The sequence below is a fragment of the Physeter macrocephalus genome, chromosome 5 (assembly GCF_002837175.3).
Source record: "Physeter macrocephalus isolate SW-GA chromosome 5, ASM283717v5, whole genome shotgun sequence".
NCBI lineage: Eukaryota > Metazoa > Chordata > Mammalia > Artiodactyla > Physeteridae > Physeter > Physeter macrocephalus.
The window spans coordinates 63,761,122-63,778,126 of NC_041218.1; the positions used below are offsets into that span (position 1 = coordinate 63,761,122).

Sequence of the window (17,005 nt, forward strand, 5' to 3'; positions counted from 1 at the left end):
TTGCTTTGTCTACACCTCCCTCCTGTCTAGGGTTCCTGTCCAAAAGCTCACACAGGACCCCCAGGCATCTCCCTCTGCAGACATGTAACTTCTTCCACCCCATCCCATTAGCACTCAAAATGTGCCAGACTTGTGTCCTAAAACAGAAATTGCTTTATACTACTATACCAAAATATGTATCTCAAAACTCGATGATTTACACTCTCCTGCCAGATAACATTTACAAGTTTCAATTCACACATTTGTTCTTAAAAAATCAGAGTTTCAGATGACTTCCTTAGCAATGGTTATCTTTGGAAAGAGGCGAAGGATTACGGTTTACTTTGTATCTTTCTGCATCATTTCAAAGTTTGGAATAAGTCCAGATATTTCATGTATAGGCATGATGACTGTACTTAATAATATTGTATTCAACACTGGAAATAGACTAGGAGAGGACCATTACTCTTCATGTGTACTCATCACACACAAAAAGTGGTAACTATAAAAGGAGATGATATGTTGGGACTTCCCTGGTGGTCCAGTGGTTAAGGCTCTGTGCTCCCAATGCAGGGGGCCCGGGTTCGATCCCTTGTCAGGGAACTAGATCCCACATGCAATCCACAACTAAGAGTTCACATGCCACAACTAAGGATCCCGTGTGCTATCCACCTGCTGCAACTAAAGACCCAGAGCAACCAAATAAATAAATAAAATAAATTTTAAAAGATGGTATGTTAACTAGCTTGACTGTAGTAATCATTTCACTATGCATATCAAATTATATTGCACACCTTAAATATATATAATTTTTATTTAAAACATAAATAAAAAACATTTTATTATGAGCTTAAATCAGAGAAAATAAGATGAAAATATGTATAACTTTTATGTAAAAGATAATCCCTCTACATAGTATGTGCATTAAAAGATGGTAAGAATATACTCCCCCAAACTGTGTCTATTTCAGGGGAAAGGAATTTTTTTTTTTTTTTTTTTTTTTTTGTGGTAGGTGGGCCTCTCACTGTTGTGGCCTCTCCCGCTGCGGAGCGAAGGCTCCGGACGCGCAGGCTCTGTGGCCATGGCTCACGGGCCCAGCCGCTCCGCGGCACGTGGGATCTTCCCGGGCCGGGGCACGAACCCGCGTCCCCTGCATCGGCAGGCGGACTCTCAACCACTGCGCCACCAGGGAAGCCCAAGAAAGGAATTTTTAAGAGTGGGGACTAGGATGGACTTCTTTCTATTGTGGTTTTTTTGGTCAAAGGTCATGGATTAACAACAAAAAAATTCTATTTCGAGGGGAATAAAAAGGACTTTAGAGGTCATTTAGTGAACATGCCTCACCCGTTATTTAACAAATGAGGAATCTTAGGTTACAAAACGTTAAGAATCTTGCCCAAAATCACACAGGATTAAAATCCAAGGCTCTAAATCCCAGCGTAGTGCGCATTTCAATGTTCTCTGCAGCCCTTGTATTTCAGCAGCAAGCAATGAAGTGGCACAGTAATGGGAGGACTATGGGGACGGGCTCATCTCCTGGGACTCTCCAATCTCTCCTAGTTGGATGACAACTACCTACTTCCCTGAGCCTGCTGCCAGGATATGACAGCCATTACAAGGGTCACAGGATGAAGCCATCCTTTTGTCTTAATGAGGGAAGATGGAACAATTAAATAAATAGTCTGACAACTCTTACAGAGCTGTCAAATGGGGATACTCAGGGAAACTAAGTCCCTTAGCTGTTTATTAATTACCTTTTAAAGCTCATTACATTTTAAGGCATGCAAAATTCTTTTAAAGTTTGACATTTGATATTACAGAGGACTTGGACCTCATTGCTTCTCTAGTGAGAGAGGAGGGATGAAAAAGTATATTCCTTGGGGCTTCCCTGGTAGCGCAGCGGTTAAGAATCCGCCTGCCAATGTAGGGGACGTGGATTCGAGCCCTGGTCCAGGAAGATCCCACATTCGCGGAGCAACTAAGCCTGTGCGCCACAACTACTGAGCCTGCGGTCTAGAGCCCGTGCTCCACAACAAGAGAAGCCACCGCAATGAGAAACCCACGCACCACAACAAAGTGTAGCCCCCGCTCGCCACAACTAGAGAAAGCCTGAGCGCAGCAACAAAGACCCAACTCAGCCAAAAATATATAAGTAAATAAATAAATTTATTTTAAGAAGTATATTCCTTATTATAATCAATTGTACCTTTGAAAAATGAAAATATGCACAGCACTTTTTCATGATACAAATTAAAGGAGGTAAAAAACGACAAAGATCTGCTTGCCCAGTGGATCAAGGTTTCAGAAGGGTTCAGAAACACTGCTTGTAACAGAACTGGAATTTATAAGTGGTTTAACATGCTGTTAGATGCTTTATTGGCATGTAAAAGGCAGTGATAACATTGTCATGTAATTACCACATCTATTTTATTCAGCATCATCTACTTCCAATCATGACTGGCTCCTGAATGTTCATGAAGGTTGAAGTCATGACTATATATTAATGAGTCTGAGTTATTTTTATTGTTATTAGTTATATTGTTATTTTATAGCTGCCCTATATAAAATTCCCTTATAACCCTAACATTAGAAGTTGTAAATAAGACAGCTTAAAAAATGTATCAATTCATTACACTGAAAAAATGGTGGTAAGAAAAGCCATTGTTAGATTCCCAGGAGAAAGTTACACATAAATGAATTTCTTAGAGAATATTTTTGGTTATTGGCTTTCATATTACATTTAGTAGGGATACTGAAAACTTGACTGTACTCAACATTGGGTGTAGGCTAACAGGTTGTTTACTGCTATTGTGACTCTTGATTTTTCCATTCAGTAGACATTTATTGAGCATATACTACATGCTTTCCTCTTTCATTAGCCTCTCCCAATTCAGAAGAGACAACAAATTACTTACCATTTGTGTCCTGACATGTCTCCTTCTTCTTCTTTTTCTACTGTTGATAATTTGGGGAGAAGGGACAGGGAAAAAGCATGAGAGGGTAAGTTATATTCTAACCTGAAATAAAACAAATATGGTTAACAGTTACACACTATATTACAATTATACATTAATTTGACACATATAAAGTTTTTCAATCTAAGACATTTCTAGTTGTATCTTGGGGGCCAAACATTATTACACAGTATCACTGTATCCCAATGTCTAGAGTAGTTTAGTTAAGTAACACTGGACGAAACATCCTCAATGAAGTTTAAGAAGTGAACAGGCAAGTTAAATGAAAGAAGCAGGTTGCAAAAGACTACATAAAAGATGAGACCGTAACATTCCAAACAATACTCTATATTGTTGAAATATACAAACATTATATAGTGGAGGTATAAAGAATTGCATATGAATGACGAACACTAAATTCCAAACAGCAGTTACCACTGCAGTGGGGATGGGGAATATTATTTGAGAGGAGTATACAGGGACTTTGTACCCATATTTTCTTTGATAAGCTAGGTGGTGAGTATACTGCATCTGTCTGTCTCTTTACAGATTTTAAATCTTTCATAATCAGTATTTCTAGAAGGTAAACCAATATATTGCAAAAACAAAAACAAACAAAAAGAATTGATAACCCAGAACAAGATACCAAGAAGGGTACAAAGGAGGAAAGTGAGATTATTTCAGTTTTGACCAACCAAGTACTGTATTTTCATCTCATTAGTAAATATCGGAGTCACTTGATGCCTTTGCCCCTCACGCCATTTGCCCCACTCGTGGGAGCTAGCCAACCCCAGGGAAGGGCAGAGCCAGCCAACCCAGCCACACTTGCCTACCAGTTACTGGAAAGAACGGAGAGCTCGCTACCTAAAGGAATGGCCTCTGACCAGACACAGACTGCTGGCCGCTGGAGTGAATGCTCAGCATGTGAATGCTCTGGCTACTTCAACAGCATAAACCCAATCGTTCTCCCTCTGCCTCAGAAAGGGTCCTAACAACCAGGACCCCTAAAATGATCAGAGTTTCCAAGGCTTTTTTTTTTTTTTTAATTTATTTACTTGGGTTCACCGGGTCTTAGTTGCAGCACATGGGATCTTTGCTGCCGCGTGCAGGATCTTCATTTGCATCATGCAGGATCTTTAGTTGCAGCATGTGGGATCTAGATCGTTCTTTGACCAGGGATTGAACCCGGGCCCCCTGCATTGGGAGCGCGCAGTCTTAGTCACTGGACCACCAGGGAAGTCTCTCCAAGGCTTTTAAAAAATGTTTTGAGGGAATGCAACTGAGGTGTTGATATTCCAGGCTTCAGGTATGGGGACAGGAAAGAGGAAGGACATTTTCTTAGAGTGTCCGGACGCCTCTGAAATGACAGCATCCCGTAACCAGCATCTCTCTTCTTCCTGGGGAGCATCCATGTGCTTTTTGGCCATTTGCATACCTTCTTTGGAGAAATGTCTATTCAAGTGCTTTGCCTATTTTTTTAATTGGGTAATTCTTTTGTTATTGCATTATAGGAGTTCTTTATATATTCTGGATATTAACCCCTTCTCTGATATATGGTTTGCAAATATTTTCTCCCATTTGGTAGGTTGCCTTTTCACTGTTGATTGTTCTGTTTGCTGCAATTTTTTGATTAATTTTTGATTATTAATATATTTAACAATGAGTTCTTTATAGTATAATAGATAATAAAAATCACTAAACAAACTGCCCTTTTCCTGAAGTTTCAGGCTATTCCCAGATTATGATGTCATACAGCAGTGTTCCTCACGGTATTGCTTACAGGTCAATTATGCAGGAATCTTCTGGGGTGTTAACATGCAGATTCCTGGGCCCCATCCCTTACCTACTGAACTAGAATTTCTGGAAATGGGTTTGGGAATCTGCATTTGTAACAGGTTTTGCAAGTGATTCTTAAGCACAGTAAAGTCTGAGAACCACAGCTAAATGGCACAAAGGAAAAATCCTCTCTAGAAATAGATCATTCTTGAACAAACTTCTGGATTATATATGGCACTTGAACAAAGGAATCATGGGTGGCAAAATCAGGTCAGCCTACAGAGAATACCTGAATGTCTCATGAGATGGCAGTTGCAGCCAGCATTTGCATCTCTTTTAATGTATGTTTCAGTCCCATACACCAGGGACAATTAATAAACATTTTAAGATTTACTGACAAAATCCATCTCATCTGGCCTATCACCTTCTAAATCCACAGTGTCAAAATCACTACTTTAAAAAATTGTTATAATTCTCATCTGTTCATTCATTTCATTTCAACAGTTTGATTTATCAAACATGCATCGAGCATTTAATTAACATGTGGAAGGCACTGTCCCTGGCTTCAAGGAACCTATAGTCTAGATCAGCTCTGTCCAATAGAAATATACTATGAGCTACATAAGTAATTTTAAATGATCTAATAACCATATTAAAAAAGTAAAAAAGAATAAACTCACATATATATGGTCAATTAATTCATGACAAAGGAGCCAGGAATATACAATGGGGAAAGGACAGTCTCTTCAATAAATAGTGTTGGAAAAACTGGACAGCTACATGTAAAAGAACAAAACTAGACTAGTGTCTCACACCATGCACAAAAATAAATTCAAAATGGATTAAAGAATTAAATGTAAGACCTGAAACCATAAAACTCCTAGAAGAAAACATAGCCAGTAATCTCCTTGACATAGGTCTTGACAATAACTTTTTGAATCTGACAACAAAAGCAAAAATAAATAAGTGGGACATCATACTAAAAGGCTTCTACCTTCTGCCTAGCAAAAGAAACCATCAACAAAATGTAAGGCAACCTACTGAATGGGAGAAAATATTTGCAAATCATATATCTGATATGGGGTTAATATCCAAAATATATAAAGAACTCATACAACTCAATTAGCAAAAGCAATCTGATTAAAAGATGGGCAGAAGATCTGAATAGACATTCTTCCCAAGATGACATACAGATGGACAACAGGTACATGAAAATATGTTTAACATTACTAATCATCAGGGAAATGCAAATCAAAACCACAATGAGATATCACCTCAAACCTTTTAGAATGGTTATTGCTATTATCAGAAAGACAAGAAGGGCTTCCCTGGTGGCGCAGTGGTTGAGAGTCTGCCTGCCGATGCAGGGGACGCGGGTTCGTGCCCCGGTCCGGGAAGATCCCACGTGCCGCCGAGCGGCTGGGCCCGTGAGCCGTGGCCGCTGGGCCTGCGCGTCCGGAGCCTGTGCTCCGCAGCAGAAGAGGCCACGGCGGTGAGAGGCCCGCGTACCGAAGGAAAAAAAAAAAAAAGACAAGAAATAACAAGCATTGGCGAGGATGCAGAGAAAAAAGAACCCTTGTGCACTGTTGGTGGGAATGTAAATTGGCATAGCAACTATGGAAAACAGTATGGAGGTTCCTCAAAAAATTAAAAATAGAACTACCATGTAATCTAGCAGTTCTACTTTTGGTTATTTACCTAAAGAAAATAAAAACGCTAACTCAAAAAGATATTCACACACGCATGTTCACTGAAGTCTTATTTACAATAGCTAACACATGGAAACAACTTAAGTGTCCACTGAGGGATGAATGGATAAAGAAATTGTTGCCTTTGTGTGTGTGTGTGTATACACACACATACACACATATACTTAAAATGGAATATTATTCAGCCATAAAAAAGAAGGAAACCTTGCCATTCACAACAACATAAATGTACTTAGAGGGCATTATGCTAAGTGAAATAAGTCAGGTAGAGAAAGACAAATATCTTCTCTCTCTTATATGTGGAATCAAAAACAAAGAAACAAAGCAAAAAAACAAGATCATAGATACAGAGAACATATTGGTGGTTACCAGAGGTGGGTGGTGAGTGGCTGCAGAAATGGGTGAAAGGAGTCAAAAGGTTAAAAAAAATGGGCAAGTATACAAATAGACACCTTACCATACAAGATATACAAATGGGAAAAAAATCATATACAAAGACCCTGATAATAAGGGGATTATAAGAAAATAACAGATATGAGATATCCTACACATTGATTAGAATGGTTACATTCCAAACAAACAAACAAAGCTGAAAATACCAGTCCTAGCAGGAATGCAGAACAACAGGAAAACTCATTCATTTAAAAAAAAAAAAGAGTAAAAAAATTTAAATATTTTATTTAACCCAATATATCTAAAATATTATTTCAACAGGCAATCAATTAAAAAATTACTAACTATATTTTGCATTCATGATTTTGTATCAAGTCTGAAATCTGGTATGTATTTTACACTTATAGTACATCTCAGTTGAGACCAGCCACATTAAATGCTCAAAGGCTAGATGTGGTTATTGGCCATAATATCAGACAGTGCAGGCTGAGCAGGAAAGACAGACTTATATAAACATAATTTCTAGATTCAAGAGACTCTTGACATTTGCAAGAGACATATAAAAAGATCTTCATGTATCCCCAAATTTGTAAATTCTGCTGTAAAAATATCATTTTCCCTTTAAAATACAATAAAGTCTATGTTTAGCTAATACTTCAATTCACGATTCTGCAGAGGAAGCTATTTCTCCACTTCTGCCACAAAGCACTTATGAAAGAAGCCCAAAATGAATGGTATCAGGTCTCAAGGTTGTTAACAGCACAGAGAAGACTTCCTAAAGTTATACTTGTGGTCACCTTACCTTAGGAGACAGGCAAGGAAGAGCAAGTATCAAGTTGCTCACAGAATGTGAGTCCCATGATAAGAAAAAGAAAAGCACCAATATTGTTAAATTCAGCATGACTTGACCACAAGAATGTGTGTGTTTCACTAAATTCTGTCTCCCCGGGGACAAAGCAGATGAGCCAATAATATTTAAGACCTACTCAAAGAAGTATGCGCCCAAGAGTTAAGAGATCAATGAAAAGTTAGCTCCTAATTTTGATGTAGCAACCCTGAGGATGGGAGGATGAGTGAGTGAGAAGCAGGTTCTATGTCTAAGACAAGTAATAAAGGGGAAAGATGTCTCCCTACTCAGAGGTGGGACTGCTGCTGAGGCCAGCACCATCTTCTTGGGTGACACTAAGACAACCGACCTAATCCTCTTAGACTTTCCCAGGCTGCACCGTGATGGGATTGTAATACTTCCACCTCAGGATCCGAAGCCAGGCATTAAAACCAGGAGCTGTTCTCTGACACACACATGTGGCTGCGAGACCATCTCGCCATGTGGGGAAAACTGGGAGAAGAGGGAGAAGGGATACTTTGTTCAGATTTTCTACAGGGTTTCTGTGCAGTCATTATGATCATTCTCCTCTATGCTTTTCTTCATGCTTGGTATGTTGAGTCTTCAATTTTATCCACCCATGTGGACGGACTACAACTGTCCCACTTGTTTTTATTTCCAATAGCCATTGAAAAGCCATTTTGAACACACTGGTTGGCCAATACATAAGCAAAAGTTTTTTCCAAATACCCCAAGGCTCACAGAACACTAAAGCAAGCCTGGTTTAAACGAAGTTTGATGCATGGCTACAAAGAGGAGTCGGTCTGTCCATGGCTGCCTCCAACCCTGATACCGGATTTTCCTCCTTGGAAATGTAACATGGCAAAGTATTTTCATTCCATACAGGCTGCCTTCAGCTGCACTGAACATTTGTTCTGGCCCAGAACACTTCTCTATGAGTTTATGGAGTTAGCTGATGGCACCTCTGATGACATCTGAATTATGCAAAGAGTCTAAAATTCTTGAGCCAATGCTTACTCAGAGTAAAGGTAAGATGAGTAGTTATATTTCACCATATCAATATTCTCAACCCACAAAAATATTTCAATAAGCTTCCTCTTGACTCACATTTCCTAAGTGTGTCCTGTTTCTTATGCAGTTTCATGCCTCAAATTAATTACCTTTCCAACTTTAGCAGTAGGTTTTTCTCTTCCCTCAGTGAGCAGGTTTTCTATTAGTTGGAGTACTAGCTGAAACTGAGTCCAGAATCCTTTTTTCCTCTATCTGTGCTGAGCATATGGTGGATTCTCTTGAATTGCAGATCGAAGCCACAGCCAAATTTGTCATTTGTCTAATTTATTCAAAATCTCTATTTTCTAACTAAAAATTGTCACCATCTTAGAGCACTTCAGTTCTGTTGTGCACACCAGCATTTAGCTTTCTTTGGGAAGTGGGCCATTTTTCCCCCCAAAAGAAACACACTTTTCAAGAGAACAGAACAGAGTCTTACAGTGATGTGGGTGCATGGGGGTCTGTTTGAATCATCCCATAGTAAAATCACTCATTCCCAAACACCAGCTTCATGGCACCACATGTCACTGAATCCAAGGTGCAAATCTGTTCACATTCCAACCTTCCTGAAACCAGGATGTGTCCTATAATCGATACCTTGTCAACGGTTTGGCAGTCATTTTTCTTTCTTCATGGAACATAAAATGGTAAAAGAGCTTATAAGCAATGGTTTCTTATATTTGATCAAATACAGAATAATTCTGTAAAACTAAACCTCTATAAAATTACACATCACTATTTGCCATAGACTTTTGGGGCTATTTGTATGTAAGTGAACAGGAGAATCTGAAGTCAGGGGAATGCCAAGTGCTGCCTGTGATGGGGAAGAAATGCCATGGATGAGGAAGGTGCCCAGGGTTAGACGAACAAAGAAGTCAGGGCACGGAGCTGGCTTCCTACATAGCCTCTGGGCTGGGATTCTAAGAATCAGTAGTTGCTGGTCAGGCGAAGGGTAGAAGTGTGTGTGGATATGTGGGGAGGGTATTATACCAGGCAGAGGGAAAGCAATGAACAAATTGCTTCCACAGTAGAACTGCATGGTGTATGTGTGCAACCAACTGTAAGCAGTTGTGCATTCCTAGAACTTGAAGAACAGGAGCTGTGACCGGGGACACATGGGGACTAGTCTCTCCTGGAGGGTAAACATTTGATGCTGTCTATTTCAAATGCAGTGGTCACCTTCTATGTCCTGTCTTTGCTAGAGTTCCTAATTGACTTTCCGTAACAAATGTTGGATGCCTTTGGCAGGTCTCTTGGGTTTAGCTTCCAACTGCAGGATACTAATTTATATAATTTTCTCCTCATTCCATCTTTCCGTTTTCTCAGAGATCAACTTCATCTAGAAATATTACCAGTTTTCAATAGTTGGTTTTGTTTCTCTGATGCATAACCTCAGAACTAATACAAGCTGTATAATTTAGAGCCTAGAGGGAGTTGAGAAAACAATGGAATGAAGCCCCTTCCTTTTAAATTGGAGAACCTGTGATCCAGAGAGAGCAAAGCAAATCAGCTTCAGAGCCAGGGCTCAGATACAGGCTCCTGATGACTTGCCAAACGAATAGAAGAAACACACATTTGTCAGAGGTTCTAGGTGCCACGTTAAAAAATAATTTATGTTTGTATTTTTATTTTGTTCAATGTATTTTTCATCTTTTTTTCCCCAGAAGTTTACCTCTAGTCACTTTCTCTTATGTCTACAATGATTTTTATAATTTCCCATGTAGAGAAGGAAAAGTGTTTTAAATATAAATATTTAAATGGTTTCAGTAGAAATGGGGAGGAAAAACTAAAACAATTCCTCCAGGCATAATTAACTATATTTATTATTATTATTATGTCAATCTTGATTCATCAAACTGTGTTCACACATAGTTTATAAAGAGAGATCCCTGTGGAAGGTGGGAAGTTGAATTATCTTCTATCCTTTCAAAAGCTAAACAGTAATTAAAGTAATGTGATTTTGACTAGCTTTTAAGGGTGTTTTATGTCTCAGATATCACACAGCCTTCCTTTTCAGATTTTGATAGGGTTATGACTACTTGAGCATTCCATATAAGTTTAAATGGATTCTGTTTCTAGCTGAGTTTGGGTCTCCTGCAAATGATTTTTGACATTTCATAAATTCATAAGCAAATGTGAAACACCATCATGATTTAATTTTATGAGTCATGCTTTAATTTTGTGAGTCAGCAAATCCTACAGAAGGAAAGCAGAATTCTAACCTTATTCAAGGCAGCTAAAAGATAGATGAGTTTTTATTTAAACCCTACACATGCAAGTCACTATTAAAATTTGCATTTTCTGTTAATGAACTGGGGCTTAGGATATTTTTAAATGATTGCTCACATTTCAAAACAGCTCAAGTATTATATACAGTCATTAATTAAGCTTAATAACTCCCTAACTCTATTAAAATCACATCCTGAAGTAAATATTTTTAATGCCAGTATAACTTGTCTCCCAATATGCTGCTCATTATAAAATCCGGTAAACCCAAGACCATGCCACAAATCTGTCCCTCCTCCAAGTCACTTCACTATCTGGCCTCACTTGGCTCATCTGTAAAATAGCAGACTAGGCTAGCTGACATCTAGGATGCCCTCAGTCACAAAACCATAAAGTTAATTTTAATTATTTTCAGAGATATTTATATATAAGAGAAAGCTTAGAGATAATGAACACAACATCTTCCTTTTTAAAGATAAGGAAATTGGGTTTCTAGAAAGAGAGACTTTTCCAAGATCAGGTTAAAGATCAAGTTTATGAGGAGGAATTCTGGTACTGAAACACTCATCAGCTGATTAGCAACCTGGTGCTTTCCTGAGTCTCTTCCTCTCTTCCAAGAGATGTCTCTCAAAGGAAAATATCAAATATAGCATCCCATATTTGAAGAAACTTTAAAAAAAAAGCCAATATATTCTCTAAAGGGCTTTCATCCTTAACATTAATATTAGTTAAAAATATTATGTCCACACGAAACAAACTAAAATCAAAATAAACCGCAAACTCCAATTGCTCACAAGGGGCACAATCTAGGTCTTACTCTTCTTTCTCTTGCTTACAGCCCTGCTTGCAAAGGAGGAGTGAGAGTGAATTTTGTGCTACAACAAAAATCATGATGGTAGTAATGAAGAGGCTGGCATTGAACACAACAAACCTCAAGGAAATCTAAAAGAGCAAATAATACGAAATGGATTAGGAGACTGGAAACAGAAAAAGAACAAATAGGGTATCTTTGCTAAAGAAAGGATTTTTAAAAACCCTTGCTGTATAAATTATATTCACCTTTGATTTTATTTAGGTTGGTTTATGTAACTTTCAAATGTCAATTCAAATTTAGCATACATATGGATTTAAATCTCTGGTACTTACAGTGGATTTTTCTCTAAAAGCTTAATGTCACAAGGTGAAGAATGAAGGAACACCCTAGTCAGACAAAGGTCTCAATCAACTTCTGTCAAGAAATACTAGAGCCTTCAACTGCCAGCATAGAACATTATTAAATGATGGGAATACATGTTTTCCTTAAATTAAATTTTAAAACAGCATTTTATAATTAGGATAAAAATTTTTTATGAAAGATTAATCTGAGATAAACTAACTTTCTCATCCGAGACTGTGGTGTCCAATACATCAGCCACTTGAAATATGGCTAGTTTGAAATATTTCAAACACACATGGCTATTGAGCAACTTGAAATATGGCTAGTTTGAAATCAGATATGCTTTCAAGTAAAACACACACTATAATCTGCAGACTTAGTAACCCCCCAAAAGTAAAATGTCTATTAAGAAATTTATATTTTATACTCATTTATATTTTATGTTGATAAAATTATATGTATTTTATATTGATATATATGTATATTTAAATTTTATATAACTATATTGCTATATTATATATAAATATATATTTACATATTATATGTTCTATTTAATTATGTTCATACTTATTTATATTTTATATATGTATTTTTATATTTTATGTTGAATAATATTTTGGATATATTGGGTTACATTCCCCCTGCTCCTTTTCAGTTGTTTCAATATGCCTCCTAGAATGTTTTAAATTACACATGTGGCTGCCCTTATATTTTTATTGGACAGCCTTGGTCTAAGGCATTAAGCAAAGAAGCAAACAGCTAAAAATTAATTCCGTAACTCAGGTCATCAATATTCTGTACAAATATAAATACCTTTAAACAGCTTTATCCCCAGAATCTCTGACAATTATCCTGTCAGAGATGTCATTACAAAAATAAAATCTTATTTATATACATGTATATGTATATATACAAAGACCATATATGTGTATATATACATGTATATTTAATCTTTTAAAATGAACTACAAAATGGCTACAATCCACATTTTCATAATAAGTTGCTTTAAAAAGGTCCAACTCTATATGCAAAATATAGTGCTTTAAATCAGATTCACAGGAATGATTATGTGAAGTGGATGAACTACCTTTAGGCCATCAAAAGTGAGAATATAAGGACAATCAATCTCTCTCTCTCTCTCTCTCTCTCTCTCTCTCTCTATATATATATATATATATATATACACACACACACATATGCACATATATAAATACCTACAAATATAAAATGCATACATATATTTATAAATGAAATATACATAATTCATATATAAATATGAATGGTTAATAATATTACAAGTGTGAAGGAAGAAAAAGAATGTGAATGTAGTGACGACATCTATATGAATTACACATAAGCATAACGTCAACAAACAGAACAATTTGGGAGATACTACTGTTTACAAAGTTCTCTTTCTTTAAGGTTAAATTCATAATTTAAAGCCTCTTAAAGAGATGATCAAGTAATTTCTTAGGCCTCCACAGGATCACTCAGAGATAGGAGAAAACTTACAGATCATTCAGTCCCATCTTCTCCTTTCATAGATGAGCCAACTGAGGCCCAGGACTGAAGGAAATTTCCCAAGGCACAGAGTAAGCTTTTTTCATTAGTTTTAAATTACTGAAACACACATACACCAGTACGTGGTTTATAAAATATCTATGCTGTGCACAGGTCCTGTAAACAAACCAACACAGCTCCTTTCTCTGGAACGACACGGATTCAAGGACTTTCCTTGGTAAAGTAGTGGCCCCTAAATCATGTTGGAGTTTGGGCTAGTTTAAGAGCAAGGGCTGAAGGCAGCCCAGGCAGGGGAGGGAGATGCAAGAGGAGGACCTTTAAATAAAAGTCAGCAGCAAAGGGAAGCAGGCAGAAAGAGAGGGCTTTGTATTTCCACGTACCTCAATTAACAGAGCCACCCTTGGGTCATCTACTTGGTGTTATTTGAGAACTAATAAAAGATCCCTTTTCCAGGTTCTTGCTACTTTCTTAGGGAAGACGTTTACTGGAATAAACGGCAGCAATAGTGCTGTTATTATTAATAGTGAATAAATTATTAACCATTATTAATAGCGAATAAGGCACAAGACCAGTTATTTTGGTGGGTATCAGGAAAGACAGGTCCATTGGACATACACCTGGTAAGGCATGTAGAATAACCAGGTAGAACCACCAGGAAGTAGCTCAAAGGCACAGAGCTTCAGGTCAGGAGTGCAAAGAAGAGAGAAGGAGGAAGCAGAAAGAGGCAAGTGGTTTGGTACCAACACAAAGTTTACCTACTTCACAATGATGCCCATCCTGCCTATGGCAACACAGAGGAAAGAGTATTAGATACAAGGACACTCAACTCCTGGCCTTCAGGGAGCAGCAGGTAGAAGGAAAATCCCCAGGATGGTGATGACCAGCCTCCCTCCTCATGCTCTATGGGGAATCATGGCCCTGGGCATTGTGCTGGGCCCTTTCTCTCACGGCTTCCACTCCTCATCACCACTACTCACTTCTTTGGAACCATCCAGCACCATGACTATAACCACTGCTGTTCTTTTCTCTTCAGAAGGGACAGGTCTTACCCTTTTGCCCCTTCCCACCTTGGTCCATCTATTATCCCTTCTCTTTCAAGTTAATCACCTCCCTTTCTGCTGTCAACCCATATTCTCCAACCTGTTTCTTCCTCCAGTTACCATCCTCTTCCTTCTCTTCACAAAGTTCTTCTAAGCCCACACAGTCTGGTTCCTTTCTCCACCACACCAGAGAAAGGTTTTCACCAGGAACCCAACTCAAGTCCTCCTCTCACTTGACCTTTGACTAAGCTCCCCTCCTTGACTTCTCCGAAAACACTCTCTACACTTTTCTAACTTTTCAGTTTCCTTTGTTAGCTCCTTTCTCTCATGTGCACATCTTGAATATCATTGCTCTACAAGGTTCCAACCTTGGCCGTCTTCTATTACACTTTACTTGCTCCCTCTAGGTGATTTAATCCACTTCTGTGGCTTCAACCAACAGCTGTATGCCAACGACTTCCAGAATTAAACACCTCTCCAGAGACTACAGTAGGGGGATCAAAATGTGGATTTGGTGCTCTGGAGAGGTATTTAAATCTCCATTTCCCTATGGTCATCTTCACCTGGATGTCCGATAGGCACTTCAAATTCAGCACCTCTAAAACTAAAATTATCTCTCTCCATCTCCACCCCCAAATGTTTCTTCTTTCTGTGGTCCCTATGTTAATTACCAGCACAAAATCTACTGAGTGGCCCAAGTTGGAAACTTGACTTCTTTCTCATCTTTAGCCGCTGGTCTCCAAGTTCTCTCCATTCTACCTCCTAAAAGGCTACGAAATACATCTTCTCCTTTCTAGATTCACAGCCAGGGCTTAGTCTAGGCCTTCAGAGGCAAAACCATCCCTGTATCTGCCCACTCCAATCTTTTACACCATGGTCTGAACTATTTCTAGAATATGCAAATCTAATCATACCATCCTCCTACTTATAACACTTTAATTGCCTTCTCTTGTCGCTAGAGAAAGTCCAAACTTTGTAGCAAAAAACCCAAGCCCCTTCACATTCTGGCCCCTTTCCAAAAATGTTTACCTCACACAGAACTATTCCTTCCGGTCATTTCAGAATGCTAGAACTTTCCTGAATACACTATCTCATTTCAAGGCTTTGCAAAGTTTCCCTCCATTTGAAGTGACCTCCCCTCCTTTGTCCAACTGGCCAAACTTACATCTTATTTCAAGACTCTCAAATGTCACCTCCTCCGTGAAGTCTTCCCCAACCCAACACCTGCCCTCCTGCTCCCCAGGGGCCTCCCACTCCTGTCCTCCCCACTGAAGAATTAACTGCCCCACACTGATGCTAGTTGTGCCTTGCACTCCCATTATTCTCCTGCGATGAGCTGATTACATCTGCATGCTCCACACTAGCCTGGAAGTCCCTTGAAGGCAGGGACCCTAACTGGTTCGTCTTTGCCTCCTTACACCAAGCACAGAACCTGAAACACAGTAGGCCTTTAGCAAATATGTGCTGGACAAAGGGTAATAATTTTGTGCTACCATTTATGGGGCACTTTATATGTGTGAAGCACTTAGAGTTAATGCCCATACCAGAAGGGGACACAACCACATTGTGCAAGTGAGAAAAAAAGCTTAGAAAGGTGACATAATTTGCCCAAAGTCAACAAGTGGTAAATTCAAGGCTGCTTTTGACTTCTGAACTCCTGTTTCTATGCACTCCACTCTACTCCTGGACCAAAGGGACTGGATACTGGGCTTGGTTTCTATAAAAACAATCCCTCCTAATCACAGGTTCAGGCTCTGTGTTAGCCCCAAATCTATTACCACCATGGTGCTTTTGCACAACAAAACCTTGCTGAAGACTCCTGGCGGCTATCAGGGTTCCTACCCAAAAGAAGAGGGGGGCACCATTTATCACAATTAGCTCCTTGGTCCCTGGCTTAGGATGCGCTACCCCAGAAACATGCAGAGAAGGCTGGATTTCCCCCACGTACCATTAGGTTTCCATGCCCTATTCTGGGAACAGAGAAGTGGGTGGGTGTGAGAGATCATGATGCCGGATTTTAATGTGTGCACTGGGAAAATAGCTGCAAAACTTTATAGTCACTCATGGTACAAATACACCACAGAATGAGAGGCACTTCCCACTCTCAAGTCTAGACTCTCAGGGCTAGCAGTATACCATTATCTATATATTCATTGGTCCATCACTGAATACATATACCTCGTGTTTCCCACCCACAGTAATGCATTGCATTCAGTTGTCTTTTTCAGTCACCCTCTTTTAATTCTATGTATTTTCTGTTAAATGTATTCTAAAATTGACCTCTTTAATTTCCTCTATTTCTAATGACTTTTTTTTTTTTTTTTTTTTGCAGTACGCGGGCCTCTCACTGCTGT

At 38.7% G+C, this 17,005-nt stretch overlaps 1 protein-coding gene across 9 annotated transcripts in view; it reads right to left on the minus strand.

The window, feature by feature from the left end:
• Positions 1-17,005, minus strand: part of ICA1 (islet cell autoantigen 1) — a 145,211-nt gene that overhangs the window by 122,312 nt on the left and 5,894 nt on the right. For 5 of the 9 annotated variants that reach the window (XM_028490038.2, XM_028490039.2, XM_028490041.2 and 2 more), the window contains exon 2: positions 2,895-2,996. In XM_028490038.2, coding sequence (XP_028345839.1) covers positions 2,895-2,996 — 102 coding nt within the window. The remainder of the gene's footprint in view (positions 1-2,894; positions 2,997-17,005) is intronic. The other 4 variants (XM_028490046.2, XM_028490045.2, XM_028490047.2 and 1 more) reach the window with 2 other exon arrangements.